The sequence below is a fragment of the Scyliorhinus canicula genome, chromosome 3 (assembly GCF_902713615.1).
Source record: "Scyliorhinus canicula chromosome 3, sScyCan1.1, whole genome shotgun sequence".
NCBI classification, from domain to species: domain Eukaryota; kingdom Metazoa; phylum Chordata; class Chondrichthyes; order Carcharhiniformes; family Scyliorhinidae; genus Scyliorhinus; species Scyliorhinus canicula.
The window spans coordinates 270967552-270981318 of NC_052148.1; the positions used below are offsets into that span (position 1 = coordinate 270967552).

General features: G+C 55.0%; 1 protein-coding gene across 1 annotated transcript in view; it reads left to right on the top strand.

Moving 5' to 3' along the window:
* The window catches only part of LOC119963674 (probable E3 ubiquitin-protein ligase HERC4), an 83706-nt gene extending 73504 nt beyond the window's left edge, over nucleotides 1-10202 (top strand). The window contains exon 22 of the mRNA XM_038792992.1: nucleotides 9824-10202. Coding sequence (XP_038648920.1) covers nucleotides 9824-10038 — 215 coding nt within the window. The 3' untranslated portion in view covers nucleotides 10039-10202. The remainder of the gene's footprint in view (nucleotides 1-9823) is intronic.
* The last annotated feature ends 3565 nt before the right edge of the window (nucleotides 10203-13767 follow it).

Below are 13767 nucleotides of genomic sequence, written 5' to 3' on the forward strand. Positions count from 1 at the left end.
CCGGGTCTTGATTGGGGACAGGATCTGGATTGGGGACAGGGTCTTGATTGTGGATAGGGTCTTGATTTGGCACTAGATCTACATTGGCTCAGGACCTTGATTGGGGATAGGGTTTAGATTGGGGACAAGTTCAATTCATGTTTTCCAATTAAGGGGCACTTTAGTGTGGCCAATCGACCTACCCTGCACATCTTTGGGTTGTGGGAGCGAAATCCAAGCAATCACGGGTGGAGTCCCGTTTGGGGACATGGTCTAGATTGGGGATATGGTCTGTATTGGGGGTTAGGGTCTAGATTGGGTGGGGTCTAGATTGGGGGTAGGTTCTAGATTGTGGACCAGGTCTAGATTGGGGATAGGATCAAGTTTGGGGACAGGGTCAAGATTGGGATGGGGTCTAGATTGCGGACAGACTCTAGATTGGGACATGATCTAGATTGGGACGTGTTCTAGATTGGGATTAGGGTCTAGATTGGAAATAGGGGTCTAGATTGGGAATAGGGCCTAGATTGGTGACAGGGTCTAGATTGGGGGTGGAGTCTAGATTTGTTTGAGGTCCATATTGGGAATCATGATTTAAATTGAGGATAGGGTGTAGACTAGAGAGGGTTCTAGATTGGGGACTGGATCTTGATTGGACCAGGATTTAGACTTGAGACAGGATCTTGATTGAGGAGAGGGTCTAGATTGGGAATAGCGTCTAGATAAGTGATCGGGTCTAGATTGGTGATAGTGTCTAGATTTGGGAGAGGTCTAGACTGGGGGTAGGGTCTAGATTGGGGACAGGGTCTAGATTGGGGATAGGGCCTAGATTGGGACAGGATCTTGATTGGGTTAGGGTCTAGTTTGGGGATAGCATCAAATTGGGGACGGGTCTAGAATGAGGTGAGTCTTGATTGGGGCAGCATTTAAATTGGGGACAGGGGCTGGTTTAGCACACAGGGCTAAATCACTGGCTTTTAAAGCAGACCAAGGCAGGCCAGCAGCACAGTTCGATTCCCGTACCAGCCTCCCCGAACAGGCGCCGGAATGTGGCGACTAGGGGCTTATCACAGTAACTTCATTTGAAGCCTACTCGGGACAATAAGCGATTTTCATTTCATTTCATCTAGATTGCGAATAGGGCCGAGACTGGTGATAGGGTCTAGATTGGTGATGGGGTCTAGATTGGTGTCTGATCTAGATTGGGGACATGGCCTAAACTGGTGATAGGGTCTAGATTGGGGATGGGGTCTAGATTGGTGTCTGGTCTAGATTGTGGACATGGTCTAGATTGGGGCTGGGGTCTAGATTGGGATAGGGTCTAGATTGGTGTCTGGTCTAGATTGGGGACATGGTCAAGGTTGGGGCTGGGGTCTAGATTGGGATGGGGTCTAGTTTGGGGACAGTGTCTAGATTGGGGCCCAGGTGTAGATTGGAGAGGGGTTTAGATTGGCGACAAGATATTGATTGGGGACAGAATATAAATTGGGGACAGGATCTAGGTTGTGAATAGGGCCTAGTTTGGTGATAGGGTCTAGGTTGGGGACAGGGTCCGGATTGGGGTTGACCGATGCTAAAATCGGGAAACATGATTGGGAGAAGAGTTTGTTCTGATGCCAAAATCACGGCCAGCGCCAATCTGACGCCAAATCACAATTCTCAATCGGATCGGCAGGGGCACCAATGCGTTCCGGAACACACTAGCATATCATTAGCGGACCTGACCCGGTATTCTCCGGGGCTTCCGCAAGTTTCCACCTTCAATGGGCTGAATTCCTGATGGCGTGGTTCACTTTTGCTTTAAAAATGCTGAAACCGGCGACATGGCTGATGGGGGAGAGAGAGGAGGTCGGACACAGAGAGACACGACTGTGAGCTGCCGGGCCCACCCTCCACTACGCCCCCCACCACCCAACTGGCCACCACTCGCCGGCAGGGCATCACGTGGCCCACCAAAGGGCAATGCCCACTGTAGCCCGTATAGGGACACTGGGAGAGGGCAGCAGTGCAACGCTGGCAAGGGCAGCGCCAGCCGACCTGGCAGCAAGGATGGGCGACAGGGCCAGGGGCCCCCACGGTTCCGGGCACCATCAGGGCCAGGGGTGCGGGGATGGGGGGGGGGGAATATGCGGGGGCAGACCCCGCGGTGCCAACAGGGATCACCGTGTAGCCCGGTGGACCTGGTTGGGCATGGGGGTACACACTACACTAACATGTCGACCTTTCACCCCCTGCAGCCAATGGATATTGGAAATGAACCAGCAATGGTGGCCTTCCTACTGGCCGCCGCAGCTCTGGGGGATGCCCTGTGACGAGCACTCCTCGAGGAGGAAGCTGAAGTAGGGCAGCGGGCAGCAGCGAAGCCTGCCCCAGAGGAACAGGATGTAGCCGTCCAACAGGCTGAGGAGGTGGAGCAGCAAAGGAGGTGCCGCATGAGGCCTCGTGTGTACTGGCAGCGCCTGTCATTGGAGGGCCTGCCGGACCCAGCATACCGTCAAAGACTCCGGCTGAGCAGGGAGACAGTGCGACATGTCTGCCAGATCATGCCACACCTGGCACCGCGGGGGTATGGGGAGGCCACACCCCCTCCTGGTGACCGTCAAGGTGATGGTCGCACTGAACGTTTACTCCACGGGGTCCTTCCAGGTGCTGAGTGGGGACCTGTCCGGCATCTCACAGACCTCGGTGCACAGGTTCATCCCAGTCGGCACAGAGGCCCGATATACCCAGCCGGCACAGAGGCCCGATATACCCAGCCGGCACAGAGGCCCGATATACCCAGTCGGCTCAATGCGGCCCGATATACCCAGTCGGCACAGAGGCCCGATATACCCAGCCGGCACAGAGGCCCGATATACCCAGTCGGCTCAATGCGGCCCGATATACCCAGTCGGCACAGAGGCCCGATATACCCAGTCGGCACAGAGGCCCGATATACCCAGTCGGCACAGAGGCCTGATATACCCAGCTGTCACAGAGGCCCGATATACCCAGTCGGCACAGAGGCCCGATATACCCAGCCGGCACAGAGGCCCGATATACCCAGCCGGCACATTGGCCCGATATACCCAGTCGGCACAGAGGCCCGATATACCCAGCCGGCACAGAGGCCCGATATACCCAGTCGGCTCAATGAGGCCCGATATACCCAGTCGGCACAGAGGCCCGATATACCCAGCCGGCACAGAGGCCCGATATACCCAGTTGGCACAGAGGCCCGATATACCCAGCCGGCACAGAGGCCCGATATACCCAGTCGGCACAGAGGCCCGATATACCCAGTCGGCACAGAGGCCCGATAAACCCAGTCGGCACAGAGGCCCGATATACCCAGTCGGCACAGAGGCCTGATATACCCAGTTGGCACAGAGGCCCGATATACCCAGTCGGCACAGAGGCCCGATATACCCAGTCGGCACAGAGGCCCGATATACCCAGTCGGCACAGAGGCCCGATATACCCAGTCGGCACAGAGGCCCGATATACCCAGTCAGCACAGAGGCCCGATATACCCAGCCGTCACAGAGGCCCGATATACCCAGTCGTTACAGAGGCCCGATATACCCAATCGGCACAGAGGCCCGATATACCCAGTCGGCACAGAGGCCCGATATACCCAGTCGGCACAGAGACCCGATATACCCAGTCGGCACAGAGGCCCGATATACCCAGTCGGCACAGAGGCCCGATATACCCAGCCGTCACAGAGGCCCGATATACCCAGCCGTCACAGAGGCCCGATATACCCAGTCGGCTCAATGCGGCCATTTCAATGTGGACAAAGCCCAGCAGGATGCCCGGGCAGTGGGGTTCGCTACCATCGGTGGGATGTCCCAGATCCAGGGGTGATTGATGGGATGCAGGTCGCCTCGGGCAGGCATTGTCAAACTCGGGGGTGCGACCCGCGGGTGGGATTAGTGTGGGGAGGGTCGTGGAGCCGTCTGTCGCGGCGCTCCCGATCGCGCAAATCTGCGCGCAACAGCCGCAGCGGCCGGCTGTTAATAACACCGGCTGTGGGGGGGGGGTTTATTTGCTAAAATTTTACCGGAGTAAAAAATGCAGAACTTTGGACAGATGGAGACTCCATACTTTCCGACACCGGAAGGCTTCACCTTCATCCAACAGGTTCCATTGGAGGAGCGTGTACGAGGGCCAAAGGGGCCCAAAACCATTTCCTCCATTTTTGTCAGCACCAAATAAGGTAAGAGAAAATGGTGGGTCCCGCAGGTCGGCCGGGTTGGGGAGCGAAGGTCGGCCGGCGTGGGTCGCGATGGTCGGCCGGCGTGGGCCGCGAAGGTCGGCCAGCGTGGGTCGCGAAGGTCGGCCGGCGTGGGCCGCGAAGGTCGGCCAGCGTGGGCGTGAAGGTCGGCCGGCGTGGGTCACGAAGGTCGGCCGGCGTGGGTCGCGAAGGTCGGCCGGTGTGGGTCGCGAAGGTCGGCCGGTGTGGGTCGTGAAGGTCGGCCGGCGTGGGTCGCGAAGTTCGGCCGGCGTGGGTCGCGAAGGTCGGCCGGCGTGGGTCACGAAGGTCGGCCGGCGTGGGCCGCACAGGTCGGCCGGCGTGGGTCACGAAGGTCGGCCGGCGTGGGTCACGAAGGTCGGCCGGTTGGTAAAAATGGGTCCCCGGAAAAAAGTTTGAAGAACGCTGGTCCTCGGGCACCTGCAGATGACTGGCCGCTCTACACAAACCGAAAGGGGTGAATATACTGCTGATATGTGACCATAAGCTGCCCATTGTGCACCTCTGCACCCGATACCGGGGCAATGTGCACAGCGCCCTTATCCTGGCACACACGATGATTCCTGACATGTTCGAGACATCCCCCCAGCTGAGGGGTTAGCTCCTGGGTGACAGGGGTTATCCACTGCGATCGTGGCTGGTGGCACCAATCCACAGACCGACGCGGAGACCCGCTACAACGAGGCCTATGCAGCCGCCAAGGTTGTGATTGAGCGATGCTCCAGTCTCCTGAAGATGCAGGTGCAGGTGCCTGGACCACTCTGGAGGGGGTCCTCCAGTATGACACTGAGAGGGCTGCCCACATCATGGTGGCCTGCTGCATTCTCCACAACGCAGCAGAGTGGCGATGTGCTGGAGGAGGAGGATGAACACCAGTGCTCGTCTGGCGAGGAGGATGCGGGGGAGGACAATGATGGGCAAGACATGGGGTCCAGACAGGCATGGAAGGCCACATCCATTGACTGTGCCAGCACTTTCTGGGTCTGTGTCACATCAGCCAGTGACTGTACCAGGGTGGCACGGTGGCACAATGGTTAGCACTGCTGCTTCACAGCACTGAGGACCCAGGTCCAATCCTGACCTGGGGTCACTGTTCGTGTGGAGTTTGCACATTCTCCTCGTGTTTGTGTGGGTCCCACTCTCACAACCCAAAGATGTGCAGGGTAGGTGGATTGGCCACGCTTAATTGCCCCTTAATTGGAAAAATAAATAATTGGGCGCTCTAAAAAAAAATTTTTTTAAAGCCAGTGACTGCGCCATATCCCTTGGGGACTGGGACTCCGCCCCCAGTGTCTGCACCACATCAGCCAATGCCTGGACAATGCCGCCGACGTTCCCAGCCATGGCCTGCTGTGACTGGGCCATGCTGCCGGCGTTCCCAGCCATGGCCTGCTGTGACTGGGCCATGCTGCCGGCGTTCCCAGCCATGGCCTGCTGTGACTGGGCCATGCTGCCGGCGTTCCCAGCCATGGCCTGCTGTGACTGGGCCATGCTGCCGGCGTTCCCAGCCATGGCCTGCTGTGACTGGGCCATGCTGCCGGCGTTCCCAGCCATGGCCTGCTGTGACTGGGCCATGCTGCCGGCGTTCCCAGCCATGGCCTGCTGTGACTGGGCCAGGCTGCCGGCGTTCCCAGCCATGGCCTGCTGTGACTGGGCCATGCTGCCGGCGTTCCCAGCCATGGCCTGCTGTGACTGGGCCAGGCTGCCGGCGTTCCCAGCCATGGCCTGCTGTGACTGGGCCATGCTGCCGGCGTTCCCAGCCATGGCCTGCTGTGACTGGGCCATGCTGCCGACGTTCCCAGCCATGGCCTGCTGTGACTGGGCCATGCTGCCGGCGTTCCCAGCCATGGCCTGCTGTGACTGGACCATGCTGCCGGCGTTCCCAGCCATGGCCTGCTGTGACTGGGCCAGGCTAAGGAGCGTCGCTGTGATGTCCAGATGGCTCTGACACATGGCTGCCTGTGAGAGGGCAGCCCTGTCCTGGGCCTCGGCCCCCGCCTGCACTGAATGCCCCAGGCCTTGGATACACTAATCCATAGCCAAAAACATTGCCCCCAATGCCTCCACCGCCGATGCCACCCGTGCGGTGTTGGCCTGGGTGGCACGCATGGTCGGCAGCACCCCCTGCTCCTGCACGCGATTTGACTCCTCCAACTGTAACTGCAGCTACTGGATGCTCACCGACATCCCCTCATGTAGTCCCTGGCTCTGTGACTGCATCTCCACAATTGATGGGACCGTCCGTTCCAGAAGCTCGAGACCAGTCTGGACGGCAGCGAGTCCCTGGGGTTGGCCTGACCTCCCCCTTCGGAGTTCCTCCACCCTCTGTACCCGATCAGCTGTGTGATGCGCACCAGATAGTGTCCCAGGAGCCTCTTCACTAAAATGCCCGACCGAGGTGAGTGTCCTCGGGGTGATCGGGATGGTGGAGGGTGTTGGAGACAGCAGTGTCGGGAAGTCAGTGTCGTTCTCGGACTCGAGCTCCGGGGTGTCCTGAGTCTCGGCTCAATGGCTCCCGTCCTTGCTGCTGTCCTTATCACTGCTCAGCATCTAGGGCTCCGGCTACGGCTGTGTCACTGGCTGGGGGCGGGGACACCAGATGGACCCACCCCATCATCAGCAGGTCCTGCAAGACACAAGACAAGACGCATGATTAGACCAAAGGTCGGGGGGATTGGAGGTGGTGGGTTGAGGGGGGGTGAGACTGGTGTGGGGGTGGCGTTTTGGGGGGGACAGTTGACACACGATGTGGTGATATGCATCGCTGTAAATACACAAGGGGTTAATGTAAATACACGTTGACTAGATAGACACTAGAGGGAGCACCAGAGACATGACACACAGACATTTAACCAATAGGTCAATAAGATAGGACACGACCAATGGGCATTCATGATACGCACAGAGGTGATACCACCACAGGGGGGCATTACACCGACCCATATAAAAGGACACAGCACACATGATCTTCCTCTTTCCAGTGGAGTACACAGGGTTGATTTGAAACACATCACACCCACCACGTGGATTGTAGCAGACTGGTTCGTCAGTCTGAGTAGGTATAGCAGTATTTTTTTTTTTAAATTTAGATTACCCAATTATTTTTTCCAATTAAGGGGCAATTTAGCGTGGCCAATCCACCTACTCTGCACATTTTTGGGTTGTGGGGGCGAAACCCACGCAGGCACGGGGAGAATGTGCAAACTCCACACGGACAGTGACCCAGAGCCGGGATCGAACCTGGGACCTCAGCGCAGTGAGGAGGTTGTGCTAACCACTAGGCCACCGTGCTGCCCCAGTATAGCAGTATTAACAGGAGAGTCGAATCCAAGTAGTTGAATTGTTAACAGTTTAATAAATGTGTTAAAGCTATCTCCAAGTCTGAACCTTCCTTTGTCAGAGTGCACATCAAGGAACATGGTACTCAGGAGTGAACTGCTTAAATCCATATAGTTGCAACTCAGCAAACAGTGACAACCAGCAACGGCACCCAGGCAAGATGATGTTCGAGATTCTGGTTCCACAGCAGCTCAGGTACCAAGGCAATCTCAGTGAAAACTGGCGTTGGTTCAGGCAGAGATTCGAGATCTACCTGGTATTATCCGACCTAGATGGCGTGGCGGATGCAGAGAAAATAAAGCTTCTACTCACCATCGCGGGTCCAGAAGCAGCTGAAATCTTCCAGACCTTCAAATACTCAAAGGGGAAAAACAAGAGCGATTTCCAGGCAATCCTGGACAAATTCCAAGAATTCTGCGAGGAACATACAAGAAAAAACAGTAAAAGAGGCGCCAACACTCACCATGAGGCAAAGGTAGACTTTCCATTGAAGAGAACGGCAGTTTTGAATTGCAGCCATCTTGGAAAAGGTGCCGCACATGTGCAGTTGCGCGAAGAGCATACAGAACAGGAAGGTCCGTTTGCGCATGCGCGGGAAGCCGACGAGTCACAGGGAACCGCAACTCAGCAGGGTCTCGCTTCCTCGCCCTGGGCCAAGCTCCACCTCGGTGGCCTTCCTTTCCTTCGGGCTGCCGAACATGCCGAGGGCCCTATGCTCTGCCACGGTGAGGAGGCGCAGGTCCGCGGTCCCCCTCCAGTTATCCCCCACCCCCGCCGGTTATGGGCGGCCTTGTCCAGGGGGTGGGGGTGTAGGGTTACGGGTGTGTGGGACGGGGGTTGGTGCCAGGGGCACAGCGCTGCCAACGTGCCCTGGCCGCCCTGAGGAGTCGTGCAGTTTTTACTGGCACTGCTGGCCGGTCCGTGCCCCCGCCGATCACCAGCTCTGCCACCTGCGCCCAGGCACAGCGAATGGCAACGTCTGGCAGCCTCCTTCCCGGGCCGGGGTACAGGGTGACCCGCCTCCAGCGCGTCCAGCACTGTCTATAGCTCAGAATCCGTAAATCATGGGGCCACGCGTCTTGCTGCCATCTTGTTGGCGGGGATGGGCAGCAGTGTGTATTTGCGACTGCAGCTTGTCAGCCTCTCGAGTGTCAATATCGCAGATCTGGCAAGTCCAGCTCCGTTTCACATTGGAATCGATTGTGATCCACGTGGTGCTGGTGCTAGCCCCTCCGCAGTCACTGAATCGGTCCAGGGCCCCCCCACCCCACCAAGTTCCAGCATTTTTGCAGAACAGCAGGGGAACCTTGGTCAGTGTTCTGGCTAATCTCTGAAACGGAATACCTGGTCGTTGTCGGTGGGACCTTGCTGTGTACAAATTGGCTGCCTTGTTTGCTACATTGTGGTATTGCCAGCACGGTAGCATACTGGTTAGCACAGTTGCTTCACAGCTCCAGGGTCCCAGGTTCGATTCCCAGCTTGGTTCACTGTCTGTGCGGAGTCTGCACGTTATCCCCGTGTCTGTGTGGGTTTCCTCCGGGTCCTCCGGTTTCCTCCCACAGTCCAAAGATGTGCGGGTTAGGTGGATTGGCCATGATAAATTGCCACTTAGTGTTCAAAAAGGTTAAATGTGGGTTACGGGGATAGGGTAGATACGTAGGCTTGTGTAGGGTGCTCTTTGTGAGGGCCGCTGCAGACTCGATGGGCCGAATGGCCACCATCTGCACTGTTGATTCTATGATCACAACCATGACTACCCTGCCAACCGCTAGCTTAAAGGGCTTTGGGGCGTCTTGAATTTCTATCTTGAGTACGTCAGTCCTTTAGAAAGTACTGTGCAGCATTTTAATCATAGATTATCATAGAATTTACTGTGCCGAAGGAGGCCATTCGGCCCATCGAGCCTGCACCGGCTCTTGGAAAGAGCACCTGACCCAAGGTCAACACCTCCACCCTATTCCCATAACCCAGTAACCCCCACTTAACCTTTTTTTTTGGACACTAAGGGCAATTTAGCATGGCCAGTCCACCTAACCTGCACGTCTTTGGACTGTGGGAGGAAACCGGAGCACCCGGAGGAAACCCACGCAGACATGGGGAGAACGTGCAGACTCCGCACAGACAGTGACCCAGCGGGGAATCGAACCTGGGACCCTGGAGCTGTGAAGCAATTGTGCTAACCACTGTGCTACCATGCTGCCCTTAATGATTAATGATTGATTAATGCCCTTAATGATTGATTAATACCTGTTTGTTTCTCGTTGCTAGTCTTCCTGACAGGCTGTGACAGGGTTCCAGTTGGGGGAATGGGGAGCCTCAGAATTGTCGTCCGCCATGAACCGACGGATGACCCTGACTTGTACTTCCCGGCCGCCCACACCTGTAACAGGATGTTGGATCTCCCCAAGTACAGCAGTCTGCAGATTCTCAGAGAAAAGTTTCTTCGGGCAATTGGATGCAAGAGAGAGTTCAGCATTGCGTAATGACGGAATTCCAAAACATTCCTTTACTTCAGCAACAACCTCAAATATCATCTTTATTGGCAATCAATATTTACAGAACTAAGTCGAGCTGTGTTTGCACACGGTTGTCCATCCCTTTATTTTCTAGTACAACCTCTTGTTACCATACGTAGAACATAGAACATACAGTACAGAAGGAGGCCGTTCGGCCCATCGCATCTGCACAGACCCACTTAAACCCTCACTTCCACCCTATCCCCTTAACCCAATAACCCTTCCTACCCTTTTTGGTCACGAAGGGCAATTTATCATGGCCAATCCACCTAACCTGCACATCTTTGGACTGTGGGAGGAAACCGGAGCACCCGGAGGAAACCCACACAGACACAGGGAGAACGTGCAGACTCCGCACAGACAGTGACCCAGCGGGGAATCGAACCTGGGACCCTGGCGCTGTGAAGCCACAGTGCTATCCACTTGTGCTACCGAGCTGCCCTGTATGCCCACGAACATACCCCATCTCATGCAAAGATTGACCCGTGGTTTTTGGCATAAAATGGTCATAATTGTTCGTACGCCTCATGTAAGATTCGACCATACGTTTTCCAGGGGTCACCGACCACTCCACACACTTGCTGAGAAGTAGTCACTGTTCGGGACGCTGTCCGAGGGGAGCCCTGTTGTGGACCTGCTTGTTTTCCGGGAGCTCCTTGAATTGGTGCTCCGTTAACAGGGCCATTGCGGACAGCCTGGGGGAGACCCGGCCATCCGCTGCCCTCACCCGGCCGCCCAGGGTCTCAGAGCTAAACTGCTCAACCTGTCTGACTGTGGCAGAGTGGTCGCCACCCAGGTAATCTCGCTTCGGTCACAGCCGCAAACTAGGGACAGCATTGGGCTACTGCAGGCTGCCAATCTACGGACAGGCTGCTGTGTGTGTCCGAATCAACCCCCTAGAAAATATCACTCTTGTAAAAGTCGACCCTGAGATTGCTGCCGACAACATTGTCTCACAAATTCCGCTTCCACATGGGTATATACATGTGTTTCATTTTTACTACACAGATTCATATTTTGGATGCTGTCCTCACAATTGACAATGTGAGTTCCTGGTGATAAAGACAATAACAGCCGAGCATTTGGAACATCGATTGTCACAATGCTTCCATCTTTAAATCAGCCTCATGTGTGTCTGGGGTTAGCACCAGGGTTCCAGGTTCGATTCCCGGCTTGGGTCACTGTCTGTGCGGAGTCTGCACGTTCTCCCCGTGTCTGGTGCTCCAGTTTCCTCCCACAAGTCCTGAAAGACGTGCTGTTAGGTTAATTGGACATTCTGAATTCTCCCTCCGTGTACCCAAACAGGCTCCGGAGTGTGGCGACTAGGGGCTTTTCACAGTAACTTCATTGCAGTGTTAATGTAAGCCATCGTGATGGTGGCTGTTCCATCAGCAGGTTGCCAACTCCTCCAGGATTATCCTGGAGTCTCCAGGGATCAACACTGACCTCCGGGATGCTGCAAAACCAGGGAGAGAAATCACAGGAAAAATGTTTTTTAAAAAGCTTTGAGTTTCTTCATTAAATTAAAAGCATATTTGCAACGGGGTAAAAATGGTCATTGAGTAATGGCCAAGAATCATTCAGTTGGTTAATGAAACCTCCATTCACTGTCCAATCAGCAGAAGAAAGGTGGGTCAGCACAATGGCAGACACGTCAGGTAACCTATGGTGGGGGTGGGGGGAATGAATGTGGGGGAGGGAGGAGTGTGTGTGGGAGAGGTGGGTGTGTGGGATGGGAGACTGTGGGTGTGTGTGTGGGAGGGATTGTAGTGGAGGGGAGTGTGGGAGTGGATGTGTGGGGGGTGGGGGGGGGGAAGTGTGACCAGATGGGGGAGGGGTTGCAGGTGGGAGTTTGGGAGGATGGGGGAGTGTGGGGATGTGAGGGAGGGGTGGTGGAGGGAGTGTGTGGGGGTGGGGGGGGGGGGACTGTGGGCAGGGATGGAGGGCAGAGGTCATATGGGATTAGTGCAGTGTGTGTCGGCTCAAGAAGGTGCCTCCTTACCATCTTCCCATGAGGTTATTCACGAAGGCCCCCATCTGGGGCTGGTTTAGCACAGTGGGCTAAATAGCTGGCTTGCAATGCAGAACAATGGCAGCAGCGGGGGTTCAATTCCCATACCGGCCTCCCCGAACAGGCGCCGGAATGTGGCGACTAGGGGCTTTTCACAGTAACTTCATTGAAGCCTACTTGTGACAAGAAGTAATTATTATTATGGGGCTGGTTTAGCACAGGGCTAAATCGCTGGCTTTGAAAGCAGCCCAAGGCAGGCCAGCAGCACGGCTCAATTCCCGTAACAGCCTCCCCGAACAGGCGCCGGAATGTGGCGACTAGGGGTTTTTCACAATAGCTTCATTTGAAGCCTACTTGTGACAATAAGCGATTTTCAATTTCAAGGCCCCGCCTTCTCCAACTCTTCTGAAGTGTGGTGATCCTTGGGTTAATCACCACCAGTCAGCTGTCCCCAAACGGGAAAGCAGCCAATGGTCATCTGGGACTGCGGCCATTTTACCCTACCTCTCATGAGCACCAAAAGGTGGAATTGTAAGTGACCCCCAGCATCCTATAAAATAGTAACAAACATAAGACCATAAGACCATAAGACATAGGAGCGGAAGTAAGGCCATTCGGCCCATCGAGTCCACTCCACCATTCAATCATGGTTGATTTCAACTCCATTTACCCGCTCTCTCCCCATAGCCCTTAATTCCTCGAGAAATCAAGAATTTATCAATTTCTGTCTTAAAGACACTCAATGTCCCGGCCTCCACCGCCTTCTGTGGCAATGCATTCCACAGACCTACCACTCTCTGGCTGAAGAAATTTCTCCTCATCTCTGTTCTAAAGTGACTCCCTTTTATTCTAAGGCTGTGCCCCCGCGTCCTAGTCTCCCCTGCTAATGGAAACAACTTCCCTACGTCCATCCTATCCAAGCCATTCATTATCTTGTAAGTTTCTATTAGATCTCCCCTCAACCTCCTAAACTCCAATGAATATAATCCCACGATCCTCAGACGTTCATCGTATGTTAGGCCTACCATTCCTGGGATCATCCGTGTGAATCTCCGCTGGACCCGCTCCAGTGCCAGTATGTCCTTCCTGAGGTGTGGGGCCCAAAATTGCTCACAGTATTCTAAATGGGGCCTAACTAGTGCTTTATAAAGCCTCAGAAGTACATCCCTGCTTTTATATTCCAAGCCTCTTGAGATAAATGACAACATTACATTTGCTTTCTTAATTACGGACTCAACCTGCAAGTTTACCTTTAGAGAATCCTGGACTAGGACTCCCAAGTCCCTTTGCACTTTAGCATTATGAATTTTGTCACCGTTTAGAAAATAGTCCATGCCTCTATTCTTTTTTCCAAAGTGCAAGACCTCGCACTTGCCCACGTTGAATTTCATCAGCCACTTCTTGGACCATTCTCCTAAACTGTCTAAATCTTTCTGCAGCCTCCCCACCTCCTCAATACTACCTGCCCCTCCACCTATCTTTGTATCATCGGCAAACTTGGCCAGAATGCCCCCAGTCCCGTCATCTAGATCGTTAATATATAAAGAGAACAGCTGTGGCCCCAACACTGAACCCTGCGGGACACCACTTGTCACCGGTTGCCATTCCGAAAAAGAACCTTTTATCCCAACTCTCTGCCTTCTGTCTGACAGCCAATCGTCAATCCATGTTAGTACCTTGCCTCG